Source organism: Nymphaea colorata, chromosome 1 (assembly GCF_008831285.2).
Source record: "Nymphaea colorata isolate Beijing-Zhang1983 chromosome 1, ASM883128v2, whole genome shotgun sequence".
Lineage (NCBI taxonomy): Eukaryota > Viridiplantae > Streptophyta > Magnoliopsida > Nymphaeales > Nymphaeaceae > Nymphaea > Nymphaea colorata.
In genome coordinates this window covers 14,633,325-14,658,285 of record NC_045138.2, presented here as the reverse complement: position 1 = coordinate 14,658,285, position 24,961 = coordinate 14,633,325, and the positions used below count along the sequence as shown (strand labels likewise).

The 24,961-nt window shown below is 37.7% G+C and overlaps 3 protein-coding genes across 9 annotated transcripts; 2 read left to right on the top strand and 1 right to left on the bottom strand.

The window, feature by feature from the left end:
• Positions 1–1,753: 1,753 nt before the first annotated feature.
• On the bottom strand, positions 1,754–4,802 carry LOC116245968 (uncharacterized). Of its 6 annotated transcripts, XM_031617616.2 has the most exons (4): positions 4,647–4,800; positions 4,384–4,482; positions 4,020–4,119; positions 1,754–3,780 (listed from the first exon to the last, which is right to left on the bottom strand). In XM_031617616.2, exon 4 carries the CDS (start codon positions 3,563–3,565, stop codon positions 2,282–2,284), a length of 1,284 nt encoding a protein of 427 aa, XP_031473476.1. In that variant the 5' UTR covers positions 3,566–3,780; positions 4,020–4,119; positions 4,384–4,482; positions 4,647–4,800; the 3' UTR covers positions 1,754–2,281. The 6 variants fall into 6 exon arrangements, with proteins under 6 accessions (XP_031473476.1, XP_031473477.1, XP_031473479.1 ...); XM_031617617.2 differs by having other exon boundaries at positions 1,754–4,119; positions 4,224–4,482; XM_031617619.2 differs by lacking the exon at positions 4,020–4,119.
• Positions 4,803–15,072: 10,270 nt separating this feature from the next.
• LOC116263557 (2-hydroxy-palmitic acid dioxygenase MPO1) lies at positions 15,073–18,729 on the top strand. Of its 2 annotated transcripts, XM_031643302.2 has the most exons (5): positions 15,073–15,225; positions 15,381–15,740; positions 18,038–18,100; positions 18,247–18,318; positions 18,403–18,729. In XM_031643302.2, exons 2-5 carry the CDS (start codon positions 15,411–15,413, stop codon positions 18,517–18,519), a joined length of 582 nt encoding a protein of 193 aa, XP_031499162.1. In that variant the 5' UTR covers positions 15,073–15,225; positions 15,381–15,410; the 3' UTR covers positions 18,520–18,729. The 2 variants fall into 2 exon arrangements, with proteins under 2 accessions (XP_031499162.1, XP_031499156.1); XM_031643296.2 differs by having other exon boundaries at positions 15,111–15,740.
• An 852-nt stretch (positions 18,730–19,581) lies between these two features.
• On the top strand, positions 19,582–23,588 carry LOC116263571 (sm-like protein LSM3A). Its single transcript, XM_031643311.2, has 3 exons — positions 19,582–19,913; positions 20,336–20,431; positions 23,251–23,588. Exons 1-3 carry the CDS (start codon positions 19,779–19,781, stop codon positions 23,329–23,331), a joined length of 312 nt encoding a protein of 103 aa, XP_031499171.1. The 5' UTR covers positions 19,582–19,778; the 3' UTR covers positions 23,332–23,588.
• Positions 23,589–24,961: the final 1,373 nt, after the last annotated feature.

Below are 24,961 nucleotides of genomic sequence, written 5' to 3'. Positions count from 1 at the left end.
TAGCTATGAATCAAAAGGTCAATTTTTAACCCATCTTATATGACCAGACAAGAATGAAGTCCTTTTAGAGTTAGAACTTTTGATTTTTTTTTCATTTTGTGAAAAATTGAACAGTGAAATTGGATGGCGAGTGTCGATCAAATTGTTTGGGTTATGTAGGAACGGAAGCAAAATGTTTTCTTCAAAGAGGTCAAGGATATAAAGCAGACAAATATCAAAGCGTAGATATTCACCCCGCAAAATTTTCTATAACCGATCAAATATCACCTTTGTTCTCCGCACAAATGACATGGAATGGGTATGATTAGGGATCGTAAATGAGCAGCCCCAGATGGCTATGCACGGGCTTATTCATTACGGTACAAGCTGATTAAAAATACATAACCTCAAACTGATTAAATGGATGTAAAATGTATGAATGGGGAAAAAATTAATAAAAATATGTATCTAATTTACCTAGAAAACTGAGACCATCAATTGTACAGAAAATATGACTCATCCATTGGATTTTCATAATTTTTTTATTCCTTTAACCTTAAGCTCTTTAAACAGTTTGCATCCATGTATACAACTGAATTTGTAGAGTACCTTTCCAGAGCGGACAAGCCCAAGAGAAAGCAAGATAAAAGTAGGAGGCTGCGTGATTGACTAATATACATATAATGCACAAAGTATGTACGCATTCTGAGAGGCCTGCATTATTTTTGGATGGTTATTTGAGTGTGTTAAGGAGTGTCGAGCATTGTATTGCAACGTACAAGCAGTTGACAGGCCAAAATTATTGCAGATCTAGCTGTTAAATGAAATTTATAAATAAAAGTTCTATAGCATAAGGAAAAAGGTATCCACCATGAGGAGATGGGAGGATGCATACGCAAAACTGTGTGTGAGAGAGAGATGCAAAGAACAGTTTCTTACAGAAGGGATTATATAATCTAGACACTTTACTGCAGCACTTTGCAGACCACCATTGACAACAAAACTGCACGAGATTATGTTCTCGTGGATACAAGATGTCTTCCAGCTATCATTAATCATATCAGTAAACCAGAAAAAGATTCCCACCGGTAAGCTCTAAGATTGGGATCGAGCTAAAGATTAGGAGACTATCGTTGTCCAATACCTAATTTCATGGAGCCACTACCTTAAGGGTACACAAGAAAAAACTGCCAGTCCAAACAGGAGCAGAATTCTTTCTGATATATGTCATTGTTATGCTCCTGATTATTCTATGTCAAAGAATCCAAAATCATAAAGCATGTTAGTAGTTATGCCATAAATAAAAGTGATTTGACAGAACGCCTATTCAACAGATGATAGCATCGCATGACATGAAAGACGAATGCAAATATTCCACCAACTTCATGCCGATTCATCTCATGCGCAATTTCCATCGTTTCCCTGTTGCCAACATTGAACTAGGATGTAAACAGAAAAGGAGGTTTACACAGTACCAATCAGTTCAAAATCGCTGTTTTTGGATTTTTATCATGACAAAGTTACCGGCCGTTTGAAAACATGTCTACTCTGTGAAGGCATCAGAATACAATTATCGAAGCTGGAGTTATACAGAGACTGGGATAAGAGCAATGACACCGAATCTTTTGACACATTCTGACCAAATTTCCCAGTCTCCATCCTTGTCATTGAAGAAGCTTGCACAACAAATGGATGAAAGAGGATGCGAAGAGTTCTCCAAAGGACGAACAAGAAATGATTAAGCCCCACAGCAAGGAACCCAAGAAACAAAGCATGAAATTACTGAGACCCAGCGGGTCAGCAATTAGCATTCAATCTGCAACTCGTAAACTGTATCAAACAGCAGATGGTTCAAACTTCAAAGAGTGAACCGTTTACAATCTTTGGCATTCACAAAGTAAAAGGACGAAAATGAAAAAACTCGACGACTTGGCATACCATGGGGTGGCCAGGTGAGGTACCCGATATTTACACCCTTGAGAAACAAACTTCTGAGCAGATACAGTGATGGCACACGGACTGAAAGTTCATAAGAGAACAAAAATTTTAGGCATCTATACTTATTCCAGTAAGTTAAGCTAGGCGAGCCGCTTCAGACTTCCTGCCAATTGTCAGACTTCTTAGAAACAGGCTTCCCATCTCCGTCACATATCTATTTTTTAAGTCAGAAACCAGCCGCAGCTTCCTCTCTATGTATAACCCCACAACCTAATTCAAGCGGCTATAAACTTCAGGGTAGGCAGCCTTCCAAACTAGATGTCAAAAAGAAAAAAATAAGATAGAAATACCACAATACATGACCCTACTGATATTCATTGGCTAACTCTCTCCTTTTCAACTCCAGCGCCATATGCTCATTTTCAAGCTTCATCCTCTCATTTTCCATCCTGAGTTTGTCCAGTTCCCTGTCCTTCTTCATGCTGAATCTTTGCCACTTGAAACGCTGCTTTTCCAACTCCAAAGCTTGAGCCTGAAGGCTAAGCTTTTGCTCTTCCAACTGCAAGGCACGGCTTGTCACCGACTGCCTCTGCGTCCAAGCTGTTCTGGACCTATCTTGAAGCTGCTGCATCCCACAGTCATGAGGACCAGGAAAACTGAAGAAGCTTGCATCTTCCACATCCGGTCCTGTTTTCACCTTTTTTGGGAGCACATCAACTCCTCGAAACCCATCGCTTTCATCATGCAATCCATTGATGGCCTCGGCATCATCATCCCTGTCATCAATCTCATGTTCTTCTCTTTGATCTTCATCAACATCATCTCGTGAATGAGGTCGTCTCCTATCGCGATCTTCCCCACTCCTAAGAGCTAACTGCACGCTTCTCTGCAAAGCAGGATCGCTGGGCAGAAACAATCTGTTCCCATTATGATATGAACACATCTCTTCATAAAACAGATGCTTTGAGCTCAAAATCTTCCTCACATCTTCCTTCTTCTTCTCCGACAGGTGGTCCATATAATCCAACAAAGAGGGGTTCTCGACAACCTTGCAAGAAGTGCCCCTACCAAGCACATCCGTCAGCCTCTTATACCGTTTATTCAGATCATTGAACTTGTCCTCGCACTGCTGAGGAGAAACATCAAACCCCTTTTCAGCCATGACTTTGGAGACCGATTTCCACTTGCCTTTCTTCTGTAAGATTGCATATTTGCGCTTACCACCACCGCACTCAGAAGCAGCATCCTCTCCAATATAGGAGACAATTAAAATCAAAAGCTTCACCATTGCATCCGTCCACTTCACACGATGCCACTGAGAGTTTGGCTTCTGCTTTCCACTCTCATTATGAGCATCTACTCCCTCTTCCGTGAGGCTGGGTTCTTCCTCATCGCTTGTAGAAGTTTTCCCCCTATCGGTGCCCATTGAAACCCAGTGGCTGGTTTTGTAATCAACCATGGGAAGCTGCTGGCCACACTCATTCCCACTACCCACAGGCATGGGGAACATATCCTCAAGTTGGGGATGGGTGACTGAGTTTTGATGAGGATTTTGTGGCTGATGGTGGGAATGAAGAGAACCCTGAAGGTCTAACACTCCACAAGGAGGGCCAGATAGCAGATTAGTTGCTGATAGATGACCTTCCATGGATACCAACAAATGAAAAAAAAGCTCAAATACTGGATTTCTTCGCAGATCTCTAGCACATCTGCACCAAGTTCTACCTATCAATCAGATATCTAGAAACCAGAAACAAATTGAGATTGGATGAGCGGACAAAGCTCCTCGCCACCTCAACCAAGGTTATGTTGATCGAATACACTAGACGCCGTGTCCTTCCTATTATCACCAGAAAGCAAAATCTGGAAACATATATAGATAGGATCAGATCTTCCCTCAACACTACCACCATGAAGGGCGACAAAAAACATAAAATGTTAGGGTAGAAATAACTCGATTTACTAGCATTATCTAATCAGAAATCGGAAATCTCAAATAATGGAAAGAAAAGCTTGAATTTCATAAAAACCAAATTCAGGGTTTTCTGCAAATGGTGCATTAAAAATTTAAAAGCATAATCCAAGAAAAGTTCAAAACTCACCTGCCACCATGAACAGAAGAACAATATTCAGAAAACGCTAAAATCACAGAAAAGGGAAAGACACTGGATTAATCTTCAGTGTTCTTCCAGAGAAAAGAACCTACAGAAGCCACTCACACCAGTCAAACAATGAGAAACAAAAGAACCCCAAAATAATAGCATCACTCAGCAGCAGTCGCCAAAAAAAAAAAAAAAAAAAACCACCTTCAAGCAAACAGACCACTCTCCCTCCATCTCCCTCACCCAATCTCCATCTTCAGGGGGGAGGGATGGAGAGCGAGTGAGCGAGAGAGAGAGAGAGAGAGAGAGAGAGAGAGAGAGAGAGACTCCAAGCAACCAAACGAGCCAAAGGAAAAAAAAATACCTTTCTGATTCTGCTTTCCTTGAAAGGAGAATCAACTACAAACAGTCCAGCAATTTGCAAAAATATCTGTGCTCAACCCACCACCACCACCACCCCCACCTAACATAAGCAACAACAGAGATAAAAGAAGAAGAGGAAGAAGACGCGGGGGCCGCGCATCAAAGGAATGAATGATCCCCTCCCACTTGATAATATGTTAATGGTTTTTTATAGCATAAATTACCAATAATTTAACTATCGCATAGATTTCATGTGGGCCTCACCAGTTGGATTGCTGATTGCTAAGCCCAAGCCAACCAGAGTCCCCCACCCTGCAAGAACATCCCAGAGAGAGACGTGATGGGTTTTCTTTTTGAGCCTCCTTAGGGTTTTCTCCTGGTTGTCAATGGCGGCAGAGGAACGCTTCGGTCATTCCACAGTGTTCGGACCTGTCCTCATCTTTGTCATCCAGCTCAATCTTTTATTATAAAACTTTGTCAATTTGTCATAATATCGCCGATATTTTAGATATTTTGACATGTTCCCACTCACTAGCTACAAAATATCGCCGATATTTTAGATATTTTGACATGTTCCCACTCACTAGCTACAAAATATCGCCGACTTTCGAAACATTGGTCCCGAAGCCTCTTCCTTGTTGCATGCAATTTTTGGTATCCCAATGTTTCTTCTTGAAACTTTCCTTAAAGAGAACTGCTTAATCCCTTCCAACTCTTCTCTTCTTTAGAAAAAATGTTTATTTATAATAGTCAAAAAAAGACAACAGAAAAGAAAAAAAGAAGAAGATTTTGGCATGAGATGAGAAAAAGGCGAAAATAATTTAACCTTCTGAAGTTTAAAGCCAGAGATATTGGCAAAATTTTAGCTTCAATTAAGCGTCATATCAAGGTGTCTTATTAATTTCTTGGCCCCTGATTATAGCAGTTATTTATTACAAGACCTAAGCAATTGCGAGACAGGCTTGCACGTTTGCTCCGGTGCATGGATTCCCACACTTTCTCAACAACCATTTTTGTCATTCCCCACAAGCACTAGATGTAGATCATACGCTACAACAAATGAAAAATAAACAAATTTCTAATTTTTTAAGCGCACCACTTTTAAAAAAAATTATGGCTCTTAAACCATGATTATTGGGCTTACAAGTGGACAAATAAAGAATTATGTCTCTGCCCTCGGCATTGCTTCTACAATAAATAAGAACTTTACTACATTTTCCTCTCTCTTTTTTTTGGGAGTTGTTATACTTATATGATTCTTCCAATCATACACGTCATTAATTATGATAATAGCAATCGTAACTATTACTTAGATTAGTTTTAGCGTGGACAAGACAAGTTTGATTGCTTGAATAACTTGTACACATACTCTTATAAAATTTAGAAACTGTTTTCAAAGTTCAATACCTGCAACACATGAATTCTTTGGATTTTCTCTCAGCTCCGGAGGAAGGAAAGAGGCCGAAACCCAAATTTATTTTTCTTTGCCCATGATCTTCAGGAGTGCTTCGGGGTTCGAGTGGAGCGAAATACACCTGTCATTTAGAATGTCTACCATTTGCAGTCCAGAGAAATAATGTCTATGAGAATTAAAGTAACGACCAGACTTTCCCCAGAGGAGTTTAACTAAAACTCTAAAACATCTCTTTCAATCTAAAGCAAATGTTCAAGCAACCACGCTTGTCCTTGAATGGCTTCAAATTCATTGGATTCAAACTTGCCCGTTTGAACAGATGATTTCAATTCCGATTCAACTCAGCTGATACTTTTGAAATTCTCTTGTCGATAGATTCAAATCGACTTGGAAACCAATTTTGACAACATTGGTCGAGGCAACGCCAGTCAGCAGTTTGATGTCATGGCCGATGATTATTTGCCATGGTGCATTACGGCCTACCATATATTGATAAACCCCAAATCTTGATCTTGACTATTAAGTACAAAAACTTTGATTTGTGATAAGCATGTCCCCTCTTTTTGCTCGAGTTGCAGTCAGCATGTCGAGTAAAGTTCCTCATGGGGTCAAAGAAAGCAGGAGAAAACCAGCAAAGCCAAGTGTTTGATCTTAAATGGGGATTTTTTTTTCAAAACAATAGTTTTTTTTTTTTTTTTTTTTTTTTTTGCGGGAAACTTCATAAATTTTAAATCTTTAAGGAACATCAACATGCAAATGAGAAAAAATTCAATACAAAAATAAGTTTTGAACTTCCTTAAGTTTGATTTCAAATTTATCTCAATGAATGTAGTTTAAATATGAAATTTTTTAAAATTTTGAACTTTCTTAAAGTTTGATTTTCTTTTGTTATAAAGAGTATCCCACATTGTAGGAATATTTGAGTATTCTACAAAGTAAAGCAGGGGACAAGAAGATGTGCAGCAATGAGGTAGGCAGAAAAGGCCAAACCTCACTATGGTGGAATAATGTTCTTCTTGGACCGAAGTACATGAATGGGATTCATGCAACACAGTGATCGATGGGATCAGTGAAACAGGCAGGTGGTGCCAAGCTATGGAATCTAGAAACAAAGGCCTTTTCATATTTGTTGGCATCAAAGGAAATATATGGAAAAATTTTCATGCACATACATGCATGGGACCTAGCAGCTAGGGAGTTGGCGCTAAGTGGGGAGGGCTCTATCTAGGGGATTATTTGGTATAGATTCAAATCCTTTGGATACTTTTTCCCAGAAAAAGTTATCTTCTGCCTTGGAATTTTACCTTTTTCAGAAGGCGAGCGTAGATAGATAGGACAGGTTAAACTAGTGCCGACTAGGTTCTTCTTCTTCGCCCCAAAATTGGTGTTCTTTATTCTCCTCTTCTTTTTGTATCTATCGTGATCATTCCAAAAGAATATTTGATTTTACTTATTCTAATACCTTAAGTACTTGGTTTCTAAGGAAATTCCGCTTCGAGCCTTTCCATTGACAGTTTTTGTGAAAAGTGTAGCTGTTATTAAAAAAAATTAATCATAAAGGGTGGGATGAGCTCACTCACTATGAGCCATGGTTTTGCTGGCTGCTAACCAAGAAGACAAAAATGCGCGAAGTTTGTGGGGATATAGTTGTCACTCAGGTATGATGAGAGATGGGAGAGGTTCCGAGAAGTTTGGTTGCTGTGTAACAACAGTCAATGATTTTTTTGCCATTGGGTTGGAGGTACTTGCATAAAATAAGGCCCACTTGCATTGCATGCAAAATATCAGCAATTATTCAACCAGGACCGCCCATAAAGTTGATGACCAGAGAATATATATGTGACATAAAAAATACACATACCTAAAAGTCATTACTTTCAAATACTTAGGTTTACGTGCTTCCCTTACCAACACTTCCATCCTCATTTTCAGGGGGGAACGTGAGTTGCCTTCTTCCCCAACGTTCAGGTATACAATCTCTCTCTCTCTCTCTCTATATATATATATATATATATATATATATATATATATATATATATATATATATATATATATATATATCGTAAATCAAATGCAGTTCAAACGGCAACACATTCGATTGAGATAAGTAAAACAATAAGGGTTATACCTTTAGTAATGATTTATGGTTTTTTAGTAATAGAATTTTTAGATTTTAACCATATGAAAACTATCTAGGATCGGTGGTATTCATTTTATATGTTCTTTACCTTACATATTTTTATAACACATTCTATTTGCTGTCAGTCTATTCATATTATGAATTAGTATAGAGTTGTAGAATGTAGGACTAACTACATATATATACACACACACATTTAAGTTTTTCAAAATGTAACAAAAATACACACCATAATACATTCATACATACATATATATATATATATATATATAGAATGTATATACAAACATACTTAAACTTTTTCTTTTAGTTGTTTGGTAAAAAGTTTTACTCTCGTAGTCAATATACTACCAACGTTGCCAGGGCATGCTTTTCTCAAAAAAAAAAAAAAAAAAAAAAAAAAAAAGACTCGGTTGCATCATATATATATTTGACAACGTCGTTTGCAATTAATTATGAATAGTTGAGTAACATCACGGATCGCCTGATTAGGTTTATGTCTTGTGACGTTCAACCATATAAAAATCTTTCCTGACGTCCTCATTCTTCAGTTCTAAAATTATTCGTGCTACCGTCTAGGTTTCTTGCAGATCTTTTTTTTAAAAAAAAAAAAAACAAAAGGCGTTGATTGCTGGGCACGTGGAACGTGAGTGCCATGGTCACCAAAGAAAATACTTAATCTTGGATATTCTAATTTGCACCACTGGAACTATTCTTGATGCTTAAGAAAAAATGGCTTCCATGAGTTGTCATTTGTAAAAAGTTGGAGAAATTTAAATCATATCTTCTTAAAGAATAAGAACCTCAAGGCATCAGATGAATGCAACCAAGGGTTGTTGGTGGGTCATTTTGAGATTAAATATATATATATATATATATATGTGTGTCATTTGTTAGTAAAGAAATTATTAAACATCTAATATATATATATATATGTAAACAATGACTTTGGTTATATGAGACATCTAATCATGACCGTTCATTTAAAATTAGATGAATGGTTGAGAGAAAAATAAATAGAAAAAGATCAAAACTAGTATTAAATAATGAAAATGTTCGTCATCTTCTTCTTTTTTTTATTTTTCTTCTAACTGTCTATCATTTTGAATCAGACAGTGCAAATTAAATGATTGTATGACTCTAAAAGAACTAAAGTTACCATTCAATTTCCTATATATATACATATGAATATACATTTTTTTTAATATCCACTTAACAAGATTTTTTAAAATTACCGTGCCCATACCGGCATACCCAAAAACATACCCATCTCTGTGATTTAGGTTTTACAAGCCTCATTTTGTTGGAATTTTGTTGTTTTTGTTTTTTTGTATTCCTTCTTCTCTAATCAATAAAAGAATGAGGTCATAAAAAACTAAATGGATTTTGAAAGAATAAGTTATGTCTGATTTGAGTAGAGTGCGACGTGGTACCTAAAAAGTGAAGAAAGTGAAAAAGAAAAAACCCTTGAGCACTTCGTTAGAAGCAAATCTTTAAATATACTACTAAAATTCTGATGATCCAAGTTGTTGCTCAGCAACATAAAGAACTTGCCATTTATTTAAGAGATAAATTATTGCAACTTGGAAATTGGCTGGTCATGTTGATTACACGACTTTACTTTGAAATTATTGTTCCAGGGGTCGAATTACACTTTCAAATTTTGATAGGGGTTGAAATATAATTTAAAAAAAAATTTATATAGGTTAAACTAAAAGTTCTACAATTTAGATGTAAAATTAAATTTCTAAAAATTAAAAAGGTCCACGGCCCTTGCTGCCCCTGCCTCCTCCCCTAGTGTAAACGGCATGTGAAACGAATAAAATTTGTTTAGAGTATCAAATATGAAAACAAAAATTTTTTGTGGGTTTGTGTTAGATCAAGTCTTCCACCTCAAAAGTGGGTTCTTCCAAAAAAAAAAAAAATGTACAACTTACTTTTCATACAAAGGAAAATCTCTATGTCAGGAGTCAGATCACTAGAAATCACAGTTGGGAAAGAAGACGAACTAAGACAAATTGAGAGTAAGTAAAGAATGGAAATGGCTGCTTTTAGCTAAAGCCAAAGTAGAGTAGGGCCGAAGAGAATGCGTATGAATTCTAAGTAGTGTTTAAATAAGATGTCACAAGGAGAATTTGCCTGATTAAATCAATCAACTTATGTCGTTGTCCATCAATTCAATACAACAATAACTTTCTTAATTTTATAATCTTTTATCAGCAAGTTGTGATTAGGCAGATCCGCATGAAAATCACACCAAGCCATGCACTTCTCGGGTCACAATCTTTGCCTCCTTCAGCTTCGCGAATTCCTTAATTACCAGTTTACAAGACTCTTGTTGGCTTGTGCTAATAGTAGTTAGCCTGAGCACATTTTTCATTTCGACCCCTTAAATGTTCAGTTCTGATGCTCCTAGGTGTTTCCGAGCAACGCAAAAAGCCACATTCTACATATTCAAACAAGATCTAAGGGGTTTTACTATTTGTGTGAGCGAGAGGTTCATCCCACTGCCCGAAACGAGGCCCGAAAGTCTCTTTCATTCCCCTGCTTTCGGGGTCTTGAGTTGAGTCGGTGTCAACGATAGCAACGGTGCACCATTCAAGTTGGATGTCACACCCTACCACCTTAAGATATAGGAAAATCAAACTAGAGACATGTCTTTATACAGACCCCTAACCCAACCAGCTACGCTATGCCCTGGAGGCCTAAAGGATAAAATTGAAAGAAGAAAAATAGCTTTTGGAATGTCTTTCCCCTTCATTTGTGAAATTGGCTGAAATTATTGCACCCAAAGTTTGATATTTTAGTGCCAATACTTTATATATATATATAGGATGGGGTTAACGTTGGTTGTGGTGTTGGGGCAGAGAGAGAGAGAGAGAAAGAAGATACCAACTATTGTTCCAGATCAGATTTAGTTTTAAATAACTTATATCTGATGTCTGTACATTTTGAAAGTTGATTCTCAAAATCGGCTTTGGAAGTGAAATTAAAACTTGGATTCAGATTCATAATTGGATATGTTACACTTGTTCTTATTTGAATGTGAATTTGAATCCGAACATTTGGATTTCGATGTCTGTACATTTTGAAAGTTGATTACCAAAATCTGCTTTGAAAGTGAAATTAAAACTTGGATTCTGATTCATAATTGGATATGTTCTAGTTGTTCTTATTTGAATGTGAATTTGAATCCGAGCATTTGGATTTCCAAGAAAAAAAAAAAAAAACAGATACAATGAAGAGTACCTCCAATTCAAATGTGATTATTGACATCCCTAACAGCTTTGAGGAGGCAACCACAACCAGATAAGAAAACTAATACAACAAAACGAAGACTTAAAGATGAAGACAACCGATAAGAAAATTAAAACAACAATGAAAATAGAAAAGCATATATAAGTGCATCTGATCAATAGTGCGCTTTGAACTCACATCATTCACCGCTCAAACCTCTTTCTTTGTTATTCAAACAAAGGAATGGCTTGTGCCACACATAAGAGCAGTAGGGAAAATGGAAGGCACTTTTCAGTCTTCACTGGGGCAATGAGATTTCCTTCCGCTCACTCGAAAGAAGAATAGAGAAAAACAAAGGTACTATATTATATAAAATCACAAGAGGATACACCAAAATTGACCATGTTATGGTTATCATTCAATTAATGGCCATGATATGATCGCGTTTCACATCATTAGTACTAGCATCATAATCCATAGTATATAATGTTCCATGAATGTGACCCAAAGATTGAGACAAGTTTATTGAATATCTTGAAAAGTGTTCTATGAATTTACCCCAACTTTTGAGGTAGATTCATAAAACAATTACAAATTATTTCATTTACCAAACAGGCCCTGAAGGAGCCTTATTACTATAATAAAAATTCAACTTGGCTCATTTGCATTGTAGATGGGGCTAAGAGTAGGGTTGGCCCTATGTGAATGGTCCACTGGTGCAGTGCGCTAGCATGATGATATTGATTAAAATCTGCAACTTGCATGCTTGATGTTGAAAAAAAAAAGCACTGCCATTATCATCTTCAATTTGCACTTGACCCAGTTACTTAATGTGAAGGGAAGAAGAAGAAGAATGCATGGATACTGAGTTGCCAGACATCACGAGTTCCAAACACATGGACACGCCACATCTCATAATTATGGGCAGCATGAAGTTGAGTATATTTTACTGATTAAACTAACGAAATATTGGGTATATCTAGTTGATGAACAAGTTAAAAAAAAACCGGTTCATCTGAAAAGAAAAGAAAAAGAGTATTATTTTTAATTTTAACTTTTTTCTTTTCTTCTTAACAAATCAGTGACCACTGACGTGGACTCAAAACACCAAAATCAGACCTTATACTTTAAAGGGATAAGAGGTTGGATGGAGACTTCGGCCTTCTTGTGGACGGTGGGAAACCCACTTACCTAAAAAGAATCTTGTTTTAAGTGCAACATATTTTTTGTTATATAAAACATTATATATATGATTATGTCTAGCATTTGATTGTCAGATATAAGAAAAATATAGTCATTTTATATTTACAAAAATATACATAGACGTGGTGTTTTTGAAATTTGTGCTTTTAAAAAAATATGTTCTATTCTTCTTATTAAATTAAATTAAATGTATCTACTGAATACTTAGTGTTCGCACGCACCCGAGATACATTCGGTGCCGGTTGACATTTTGCGTACCTCCAAAAGCTGGTATGACGATGGGAACAAAATTTGGCCCTTAAAATATCTGCCCGTTTGAGGCTTGAATTAGCCAGCATCGGCCAATTATGGACGAACAAGATATTTACTTTATTGAACAAAGTAAGCTACGGCTTGGGCTTCCCAAATGATATTCAAACTGATCTTCGCCATGTTAATTGAAAGGATTAGTCGCAGTTTTATAGGATACTAAAAATAACATGAAATTATAAGGTTTTTGAAATTAACGATCTTAATTAGCTTAATTCTTCCTCAAATCGGACGTATATATTGTTTTTTCATTGTTTTTCTTCTTATATTTTGGATTCATGAGAAAAGGCTAAAACATTGGAGGCTGTGCATGTGTATAAAAGAGAAAAAATTACATGTAATAATTGACAAAAAAAATTATTTGACCTCAAAAAGCACATGATTTGGGCTCCCGTAAAGATTTTGAAAGATATAAGTTCGACCTTTTGACGATGCTCTAAGATATTGGCACGCTGATATTAAGTTGAAAACATATTCAAGCATCTTTTTGAGATGTCCAGTCTTATCCGTAATCTTGGTCAAGCAAACAACTTTTAAAAGCACACAGGGTTACCCAATTTTGGTGACTTGAATTCAAACAACTCAAGCAATTCTCTCTAATTTTTTGTCACATTTTAGTATGTTCTTATTATGTCGTTCGTGAATTTTGGCTTTTAGGAAATTAATCATAGAGAAGATGAGATCTTAATAATGGAAAACCTAAAAACACAAAGTCATTTTCCTGGAACCTATTTTTTAACCATTTAATATGAGCTTCCTCGACTAATAAAACTTCATTCCATGCTTTGAGAAAACGACATTTCTAAAATGAAGGATCATATTTGATAAAATGCGATTAGCCTCATGACACATATAGTGATGATACAAATAATTAACTAGAGGGCATATATTTCTCTCTCTCTCTCTCTCTCTCTCTTTGAAAATGTATTTTAAAGAAGGAGATGGAAGCTTAGCTTATGAGAATTGAGATTTCATGTATGCTTCTGTTTTGGTAGGACATGTGTTTCTATTACTATAGATTAAGTGGGATTACCATTGTCTTTTTTTTAACCAGAATCTTACATATGTTCTTAATAAAAAGAAATTTATCCATTTTTGGAGGTCTCAAAATCAAAAGAGCGTGAACACATAGAACAACTCTTCAATGGAAATCGAAAAGAGATGTAGCTTCAGTTCCTTATGATGGAAACCTGAAGGGAGTAGAGGCCTTCCGCTGTAACTCCATTTCCTTCGAAAATGGTAAGATCTTTACCACGAAAAGAACACATCATCTTCATTTGGTTCTGGTTTTCTTGTTGTATTTTCTTTTCTATTTTGACAATATCGAGGTGGGTTCTCCTACTAGTATGGAATAGAACACAATTTTGCTCATGTAATGAAACCATGTGCTTTGAACGCAAACAAGAAAGACCCACAGCAGCATGGTCAGATAACATAATAAATGCAAAATTACGCGCATCTCCAAAGGGATAACTGTTGAAGTCAGGCCCCATCCTGGTCGCTGCTGCAGTCTTGTTGGATAAAGTGAGGACCGTACGTAGACTTCATTCAAGATCTATATCATTTGGGGCCGGACAGGGTGGACTTAGGCTTCTGACCAAATTAAAGACAGAATCATCCACTCTGCTTGGTAGCGACGGAAGTAAAGATAAGTCAAGGAATGTTCATTTTCACCTGCAGTTACATCAGAAGTCTGTCTACCTTGCTACTGTTTGATAGGAGGCAGGAAGGGCTGTTCAGTTTCACCTGCAATATATCAGAAGTCTGTCTACCTTGGCACTGTTTGATGGGAGGGAACATCTTTCTCCCCTGAACCTTCTTCTCCTGCTAGCGGGTGGGAAAGGGTATGTTCACTGTAAATCACCTCTAGTTTCTTGTTTCTAACACGCAAGATGGTGACTCCCCACTCCCACTGTCATTCTAATTTTATGTTTTAGGTAAACAACAAGGTATTCTCCCTTTCGAACACGCTACAGTTTTAATGTCTTTTCTTTAACCACTTGTTTTTAATGTAATTTAAGCAATTAAACGAAGGAAATCAACATTTAAACTTCCACGGAACCTTTGAGCATTTTCTTATATATTTTTTTTTACTTTATTCAACAAAGTAAGCTACGGCGTTGGCTTAATCTGCACTCGTTTGTTCATATAGTGTAGATTTAGTCACATAGTAGCAATATAAAATGCCACAATAACTATTCATTTCTTAAGATGCTAGTAATAAAGTTGGTTAAAACATACTTGTGAGTTGCGGTCCTTGATTCTTCTTGTTGCAATTTACCTTTTCAATCGAATTGGACCACACTGGTGGGAATCCACTTACCCTTTGCCAAATAATTTTTCAGGAAGAACAGTAAAAAGGAAAGAAGCTGTCACAGGCTCAACGCATCGCGCGTCAACGCACTTTTAACAACATTGGTCCTATCGATCAGGATTGTGTCAAACTCTTCCGAGACGAGCTGGCGTAACGGATGCTCTACTAGTTTGGGAAAAGGAAGTCACCTGCCTGCCGAGAATCGTCCTTCTCTTGCTTCTCATCTGTATTTCCGTTCCCTCTCTCTGTTTCTCCTGCTCCTTTTTCTGTTAATTTTCTGCAGTAAATCCAATCATTCGGTTCCGCAGTGTTGGTTCTCATCGTTGCCTCTCCTTCCCTTCAAATTCTTTTTCATTTTCTTCTCTTGTTTTTCACTGGTAGAGAGGTGAACGAACATATAGGGAGATTGGTATGGGGTTGTTTGATCTTGAGAAGCACTTCGCCTTCTATGGAGCGTACCACAGCAACCCCATCAACGTCATCATCCATGTCCTGTTCGTGTGGCCGATCTTCTTCACGGCTCTCCTTCTCTTCTACTTCACCCCGCCCATGGTCAACGTCACCATCCCCTTCCCAGACACCCTGTACCTCAATTTTGGGTTCTTCTTTGCTCTCGTTTTCGCCGGTTTCTACGTGCTTATGGACTTGAAAGCTGGTTTCCTGGCTGCTTTTCTTTGCTTCTTTTGTTGGGTAGGTAGCAGCTTTCTGGGCCACCGGCTTGGGTATTCTCTGGCTTGGAAGGTGAGCATGTTCTCTTTCGATTTTGACCTGCTCGTTTTGGGTTTCTGTATTTTGGTTTTCCCTTCATAATTTGAAGTTGGTAAAATCCGTTTACTCGTTTAATCGGCCTTCTACTGAAATTCTGATATAATCGACTCCATTATGGGTATTTCTTGATCCTTTGGTGGTTTATTTCTTGCTTTTCTTTCATCGCTATTCTTCTTGTTGGTAGTTTAGTTGAATCATGGAGTTGTGATTGAAATACAAGAGTTTGTGTTTGATTCCGAGATGAACTTACTGGGGGACGGACTCTGCAATTTTATGGGGATTGACTAATTCTTACCAACATCTACCCTGTTGGTGCGAGTCTTGATCTTTCCTCTTGTAATCGATGATCTTCCTTGCTTCAAATTGAGATGCATTTGTCTGCGATGTTTCCATGGTGCTGTTGCGTGTCTTCCTTCTGTGTAAACGTTTTGTTTAAAGCCGTTAATACCTATGGCTTCATAGGTAACCCAGTCAAAAAAACCATGAAAATTGAAAAACCAAGGTACGTGGTAATCAGTCTAGGACTCGAGAACGTAACTATGTTCTGTTATCAGAAAGTTTGACATTTTATTATGCGATGTATATTACAGAGTTTTCCATGTCATACAATACACTGTAATTTAACTGCTTAATTTTTTATCCTGAAAAGTCGTTCAGTTGTTGCATGTCTTAATATTACTTCCTCTCGTCTCGTGACTTAGATGCACTATCCCTATGAAAATAGGTGAAGTTGCTTATTCACAAGAAAGAAAAATTATGGTCCACTAGTAACTAGCATCAATTCTGCAAACATTCAAATATTTACTGGTTGAATGAATTTTACAGTGGCAGCAACATAGGGTAAACTTGAAAGATTTAGCATGTTGACTTCCTTCCTTGAGGTCTCCACAAACTTTCACCTACTAATTATATGGGAGGGTTCAGAATGAATGTGAGCTTCCTGTGAAGGTATGTAGATGAAATGCACATATTAGTGGAGCTTGCATCTCATCCTGAAAAATCCTGAGTGAAATGTAGGCTTGTTCGGAGGAGAAAAAAGGTGGTTAGATGATCCTGGTCCCCTAATGAAGACCAGTTTATTTAAAATCAAATCATCAGGCCCCATTTCTGAATAAAGTCTATAATATTTCTGACATAGGCTTGTCATATTACAAGCACTCATCCTGTTCTGCATCAACAGATTGAGTAGTTCGTGTAAATACTGGAATTTAACAGACCTGGCCATGTGAAGAGTTAAACTGGAGGGTATTGACTCTGATTCCATTTGGTTTGAAGATTGAGCACAATAGGACATTCATGAGGGATGGCAAATATGTACATCTACGTGGACCTTGTATTTCTCATTAATTCAGTTATTCAGGATTCTTACATTTGAGTACTATTTATTGTTAGGACAGTTTATGCTTATAGACCGTCCACAGTCACATCCACAATGGATAAAAATCTTGAAATTATGGCGATCCTTTGGTAGGAACAACCACATTCAGGCACTGCATGCTTTCACAGGGGTTATGTTGAATTAGAAGAATCCATGCTTATGCCTGTTCCATCAACCAAAGGGTTGGGTTTATCTCACAGAATTGTTGCGCATTTTGGAAGAAGAATGTTTTGGTGCCCTCTTCAGTCCATTGCCCATACTCCACTTTGACTTACTATCAATGGGATAAATGGATCATAAAAGCTTTGTGAATGCCATGTTCCTCGGTTAAGTAGCATATGGCATGCTGTAACCTGTGGATGAGACAGCCCAGGTGGTCTTGAACATCAGCTTGTAATTAAATGCCTATTGCCATGAATGACTATGTTTATACACTTAAAAATTCATTCTTCTGTCTCAAATGTTGAAGCTAACAGAAGTTGTCCCATGATATGATACTGTTCTCTTTAACTCTTGTTGATATTATGTCTTCATTTCTAATCATAATATGTATCTTAAATCTGTAATTTGTTATATGAGATCGTCTACACCCTTTATGGGCTTTCACTTATTTCCTTCTTAAAATTGCTTATGTTATATTTTACCGGTGCTATGTTTATGAAATTGTCATCTTTCTGGTGCTCAATCTGGATGTGGATGGCCACACACAAACATGCATCAGCAGCAGTGAACTTTTTACTGTAGTCATTGGAGACTGGTGCTGGTGGCTGATCCTAATGAACTTGGATGATTGTAGCTGTTTTTAAGAAAGAGTGCTTATTTTTTGCTGATTAGTATGGTTGGCTACTTGGCAATCATTTGCAGGTTTTGAAACTTATGCTTTGTTTTGCAGGTGGTACTGGCATCTCAGATATTCTGTTGGACTTGTCAGTTTATAGGCCATGGGGTGTTCGAGGTAACAGACTAACAGTCATTCTTCTGCTTCATTCTTTCTGAACAGCTGATTCAGCTATGTTTTCTTAAGTTTCTAGTATTCGTAGGCTTGTAGTTTTCAACATTGGTATTCTAACAACCCTTTGAGTTTATATTGCAATTTTTCAGAGACGAGCCCCAGCCCTCCTGGACAATCTTGCACAAGCTTTCCTGATGGCTCCTTTTTTCGTTCTGCTTGAGGTGATTGGCTTTCACTGCAAAAATCATGACCGACTATGCATTATTCTGATGGAGAGCCTGATTTCCTTGTTTTTGTTTCATTAGGTTCTTCACAAGTTGTTTGGCTATGAACCATACCCGGGTTTCACTTCCAAAGTTAATGCCAAGATACAGGCGGATCGTGAAGTATGGCAAGCTAAGAAACTGAAGAAAGCTTCTTAGTTCTTAATGTATCCTTGGCCTTGTTCACCAAGCTCAGATACTTTTCTCTAATGTAATAGACTAAATACTCTCCATACTGATAACCTCTTTTTGTGTGTCGGTGTGCTTTTGTAATGAAATCGCTGGGGAGGAAACTAGATGAGTCAAGTGACAGAGTGACTCTCAACTGTAGGACTGTTCATAAAGCAAATAAAGCCATTTCTAGTCTCCTCTCCCCTCCCAATCTGGAAAATTGAGCATCAAGCAATGTGGAGTTTGGAGATGTCCACTGTCATTCATCATCTCTTACCGTATGTACGAGGATGCAAACGGCCTCTATCCAGGGAGACAAACACACAAGAATACAATACAAGGATACCAATACACGAATACAAGGATTTCGTAGTCTAGAAAGATAAAGCCTTCCTACATCCACGACCTCATTGAGTTTTTCATTATTCTAATAACGCCCCGCCAATTTATCATGAAGTTGAATCCTCATAAAATGGGAAAAAGCCTATTAAAATTGGAATTAGGCTCCACACTCCATCAGTAAGGTAAGAATAGGGTTTCATATTGCTAAGGATGCTATAACTCTTTACCAGATGCGTTGCCAACCAAACTTTTGCTAGTGTCGGACAATTAAATTAAACAGATTTTGATTTTAGCTGTTGAATCAACACGTGTCAATTGAATGCTAAATGATGCCCATAAATGCAGCGCCGAGTAATAAAGCCTGCGGATAATAAGATTTTGCCTCCTTACCCTCAAACCCTAAGTCTTACTAACATTTGGTGCTATTGAAACCACTTGATTAACTTACTTTTAGAGGGTGTTCGTACTTATTTCAAGAATGTCATGTCTTTTGTTTCGAAAGCATAAGATATTTTTTGAATACTTTCTCTGAAAACGGTATGCTTATGTGGTGTTTTGAAATATATTACAAAACTACGTAGTTCAAGGATACAATGTTTTTATCAAACACTTTCTTAAAATCTTAAATTAAGATAAACTGGTTTATGTAAAACTAAAGCTACACGATTTACCACAACACAAGTAGATACTAGAGGCACGATCTGGACTGCCGGGTGAAGCACCCTGGGCGGCGTTTTCTCGGGCCGGGGATGTTGTTAACGTGAGTGCGGGCCGGAGACCCGCGCAAGGTTCTGCGAGAGTGGGTTCGGCCGGATATCCACCCTAGTGCGACTGGTGGTGGCAGTCGCCGAGACGAGTAGCTGCAACTGCGGAGCGAAGAGAAGAGGGGCGGGGAAGAAGAGAAAATGGCGGCAGCGGCGGCGGGGAGGGAGGAGGAGGAAAGCGCGGTGAGGGAGCCTCTCGACCTCATCAGGCTTAGCCTGGACGAGCGCATCTACGTCAAGCTCCGTTCCGACCGAGAGCTCCGCGGCAAGCTCCACGTCTCTCTCTCTCTCTCTCTCACACACACACACACACCCACACACTCAGATGCAAGTTTTTCTTTTTAATTTCTTAATGTCCCCTCTGCCCGTTGGGATTTCGTTTCTGGGTATTTGGGAAGTCGGTCAAACTATCAGTGTTCAGTCTAACTTGGGAAAGATTTGGACCTGTCGCGTTGGTATTTTCGTGTTTCTATGCGAGTATTGAAAACCTGGTACATGATATGTATTTTGGGAACACATGAGTGTTTGGAAGAAAAATTTTGCTGGTATAACCATGCTTATGTTTGACAGAAAATGGGCGATATGGACTAGTTCTAAGGCCAGAATTTTCCATTTTTTTTATCAAAAATTGTTCGGTTCATGGTTTTTCCATAAAGGCAAAGTCCATGTTCAGCTCTTGATTCTTTTTCCCATCTCAGGCATACGATCAGCATCTGAATATGATACTTGGGGACGTCGAAGAAGTCGTTACTACTGTAGAAATCGATGACGAAACTTATGAAGAGATTGTCAGGGTATGTTGTGGTCTTCCCTTTCCAATTTTTTCCTTTTTCACGCATAGGGAATCTGGTGGTCTTGATTGTTGGTATGTGAACTTCACGTAAGTGGAAGTTGTTTTTTTTTCCCAAAGCAATATATCATGGAAGTTCTCGTTCTTGGTGTTTAGGATGGCAGCCTCTTTTTGTGTTTTCTTGTGTTTTTCTGCTGTTATTCGCATGCTTTATAGAGATTTTTCAACGCTTGGTTAGTTCTCTCTCTCTTTGTTGGAAAAGTTGCATGTAAGTTGTAACAAGTTTGTATTCGTTTGCAATTATATGTGCTCTTTAACAAGAAAAGATAGTCCTGGGCTGTTTTACATGTATCGAGCTTCTGGGGAAAAATGAGGCTAAAAATATTCTTTGGGAATGAAACGGTTTGCTGTTGCACTTGCTCTTTGGATGGTAGCATCATTAGCAAATCTTTTGTTGTCAGATGCCCCACAAATGGGTTATACCAAATATTTTGCCTATGCATGGAACTGGAAAACTTGCCATCTCATTAGTTAGAGCCGTAATTTCATATCTTGTTTAACCTCTGACGTTCTTCTATAGACTATTTGTCATTTAAGTTACATATGATTTTGGAATTTATTCGACTTCTTTTACCAATTACGTGGTGACATTAGCCCTATCTGGCTATAATTCAAAATTAGTTGAAAAAACTAGTTCTACCTGTTCAAGCATTTCTTCCTCCTTTAGGAAACAAGTTCCTTCCTCCTCCTGAAGTAACTGAACAGAAGTGCTCCTGTGCAAAGGATGGCAACCAAGATACTACCGTTGTTGCTGCAGGCTAACTTATTCTTCTGTAGTGGCCCGACCTGTTAGTGACTATATTCTATAATCAAACCCCTTATTTCTGGTGAGGAATGAGAAGCAAGGCTCCTCCTTGCCCTTCCCCTTGGCCCCAGGCCCAAGATCTAGGGTTACATCCACTTGCCTAGGGGGTTAACTCGTGCAGGAATCAAATTAGGAATTTAGGGCCTGGCCTTTTACTAGTCACTGGTCCAACCAGCTATGCCAAAACCTTTTACAGCTTTACTAGCCACTGGCCTATATCAATGGAACAATATAAGATGTTGAATACTAACTTTATAGAATAAAAGAATGTAAAATTGTTTAATACCTGAGAGATTTCTCTATATATTACTCCTTATATTAAACTTCCAATTCTTACTGCTTCTCCTAATTTGTAATTCTTTCTTGCCCAATTATGCTTTCTTTCTCTGTGAAAGTGACGACCTAGTGCGCATCGTGTTGCTTGTCGTAATGTACTGCAAGTCTGAGAAGATCAACAAAAGAATCAGATTCTAAAAGCTTCATGAGTCTCATATCCTATAGATAAAGCTTGATCATGTAGCATGTTTCCAAGGAAAGAAAAAGCTAATATGATTAAGATTCCACATGCTTTGCCAGAATATTGACATTTCACCTGTTATGAACAGAATATAAATAGGTTTCTACTGTATATGTTGTCAGGAAGACTACTTTCCAAAAGTTGTATACAAAGCAGTTTATTATTCTTTTTTAGACGTTATTCACCATCTCATCTATCTGAAGAATGTCAAAGAGTGTCAAACTAAACTACCTTGGGGATAAATTTCACCGATGCCCTCGCCAATACAGTCATAAGCAGGAACCCAAATTACGATGCTGCAATACCCACCGAGCATTGGAAGGTATTGTAAGCCCCTCCAAGTAATTGCCGAAGTTTTATGGAATACAACTAAATGAAAATCTTCTATTCCCTGAGTCGTTCTTATGTTCGTATTTTGACATATGGGGTTTAGTAATTTAAAGCTGCTGCAGAAAAGAGTAATATTATTTAAACAATTCCAACTTGTCTTAAAATAAGAGCCAGTCTTGGAGGTAGTATGGCTCAATTCTCTTCTCTAGAGATTACTGTATAAAATTTACCTGATGTGTGCATGCATATTTAGATCAGATAGTTGATTGGGTTGTTCTTCCACCCTGTCAGGTGTTCACCGTAGGGGCCTGAAGGCCCTGAGCCCTGGTGTGTTTTACTTACAGCTGCAGTCTGAATCTTTTCAATTTTCAGTTTTTCTGCTAAACCTAATGTCTACAATCTGGTCTACCAAATGCCTGACCCATTGAGAGATCTACAAATTACACAAGGTCATGTGCATTAGCTTGTCAACGTACCATGAACCTAAGTAATTTTCACAAATCAAGCATAACGCAAGATGAGTGGCACTTAGCCAAATATCCATTTTGGATTGTACTATTGACGTACTTGGTGCTCATAAATGTATTTGAGATTATTATATTATGCAACTCTAAATTCTACATAGATAGATATCGTTCTTTATCTCCAGAAGTTGTGTATTGCTCATATTTTATCTCCACCAATTGTGTATTCCTCAAACTTTCAGCAAAAATGACTTCACTCATGGACTGAAATCATTGCAAGTGTTGTTCCTAGTCATTTCGTTGACAGATGTAAACAATTTAATCTCTCTCCCTGTGTGTGTATGTGTGTATATACATATGGGGGCAGCATACACTGCATTCAAGGCGTCAAGCTGCCCCCCCAACCCAGAGAATGTGAGCATGTCATGCTTGATGCACGTCCAAACCAAATGGAATGGAGAGTTTTAGATTTAAACTGAAATAATGGAACAATAACCTCTGAGTTATATGTGAAAAACTTGTTAAACCTAGGGACAGTTTTATTGCAGAACCAATAAACATTGCACTTATTTGTATTATTTTTGTAAGGTTTTGAGTTTAAGTTATGTTTGCATTTTACCTAATTTTGGTTATTGAATATCTTTCAGACTACTAGGCGGGTTGTTCCATTTCTCTTTGTTAGAGGGGATGGTGTTATCTTAGTTTCTCCACCACTCAGGACGACATGAGTCTTTGAAGTTGCTTTGCAGAAGATATGTTGAACGCGCATACACCTTTGGTGATATTATTGCAGTGTAGTTTTGATGTCAAATATTAACAGCTTTAGAATTCTGTCGTGTCATCAGAAGATGGGAGAACTTTTATGTGTCTCAGCTTCTATTAATGATGCTTGCTCTCTACATATGTGGTTCTTGTGAATTTCTTGGCAGGAAACTGAACCTACTGTACTTAATGACGTTTCCAGTTTAAGTCTGTGTTCCCTATAGTTCTGCTTTTGTTTCTTGTGGTTGAATATAGTTTGGAATGTGGAATGAAACATGAGAAAGATGTTTCCAGCAGTCATGATTTTTAAAAGTGCTCGAGTTATGGGCTTCTCTTAGTGACCAAGAAGAATGGGGAGTGTGCTCGCTGGCCTGTTTCATCCTCAGTGAACACAGAGACACTGTCATCAGATCTTAAAGAACACGCCGTGACCTTCTGAAATCTTATATTTGTAGGTGCTTTTGCAAAATAACTCAGATGGTATGTATCATATGGTCAGAAATCGAATAAACAATTGAATCAAATTCTTTTGTCGTGGCGTCCCATCCTGAGATAGACATTTATAAAATCCTATCGACATGTTGAAAAAAGAAGTTGGGGAATGATTTGCTTTTTAAGTATTTTCCACCGCCCTTTTATTACGTTTGTTGTCAGCGTTGGCAGATGCTTTACATTGTCTTTTACTGCATTGATGAAATATTACGAACCATGTCGGCTTAACTTATTAGCCTTCAGGAGATTGGAAAGCTTTTCGAGGACTCTAAGAGTTTGAACTCATTACAGTTGAATGAGGAAAGTTGGACCTCTTCTTCGTTAATTTTTTTTTCACTCGATTTCATGTGTAAAAAAACTAGAGTGGTGGAGGAAGTCGCGGACTTCTTCACCGAGTATTGGATTGCATTTTAGTAAGATGGACATAACCTTTACATGAATTTGAAGGTTATTCAGGAAATCAAACAGTAACATACAACAGGGTTGATTTTGAGGTTCTCACTTTCTGGAGTGCTTTATTCCTTTTGTGGCATCTGGTGAAGGTACTGATGGGTAAGAATTTGCAGCAGAATTTTGTGGAAAGGTCTTCAAAAGTAGATTCTTTAGTTATACGCGATCAGCTGAATACATAGAAAATTAAATTGAATTAAGTTTGAGATGTAAATGAATTAGATTAGACCAATCACGGACCCGAAACAGGCTTTTACTTAATTAAGTTTATACGGGAAAACGAATCTGAGAGCCTCAAGGACTCCTGCTGCAAGTCTGGCAAATATTTGAGTCTGAAAGATGTTCAAATCCAAGTCGAGTTTCACAAAATGGGTAGCGGCACCCAGTCCAAATCTGAAAGGTTAGTGTTTACCATGCATTTCCTTGCTGCTGCCCTTCTAGAGGGTGTTATCAGATGGTATTGAGGAGTAGTGATGATCTTGATATTAAGGATGTCATTATGAGGCCAAGTGGACTTGTCCCCCCTCTTCTTCCCTCTCCTCTTTCTCTTAGTTATTTAACAGGGACTTAAAATTTATTATGTTTATGTATCATATCAATTTCCAAGGTTCAAGCAAGAGAAAAGGCTGGTCTTCTACTAATGGGACGTGATTC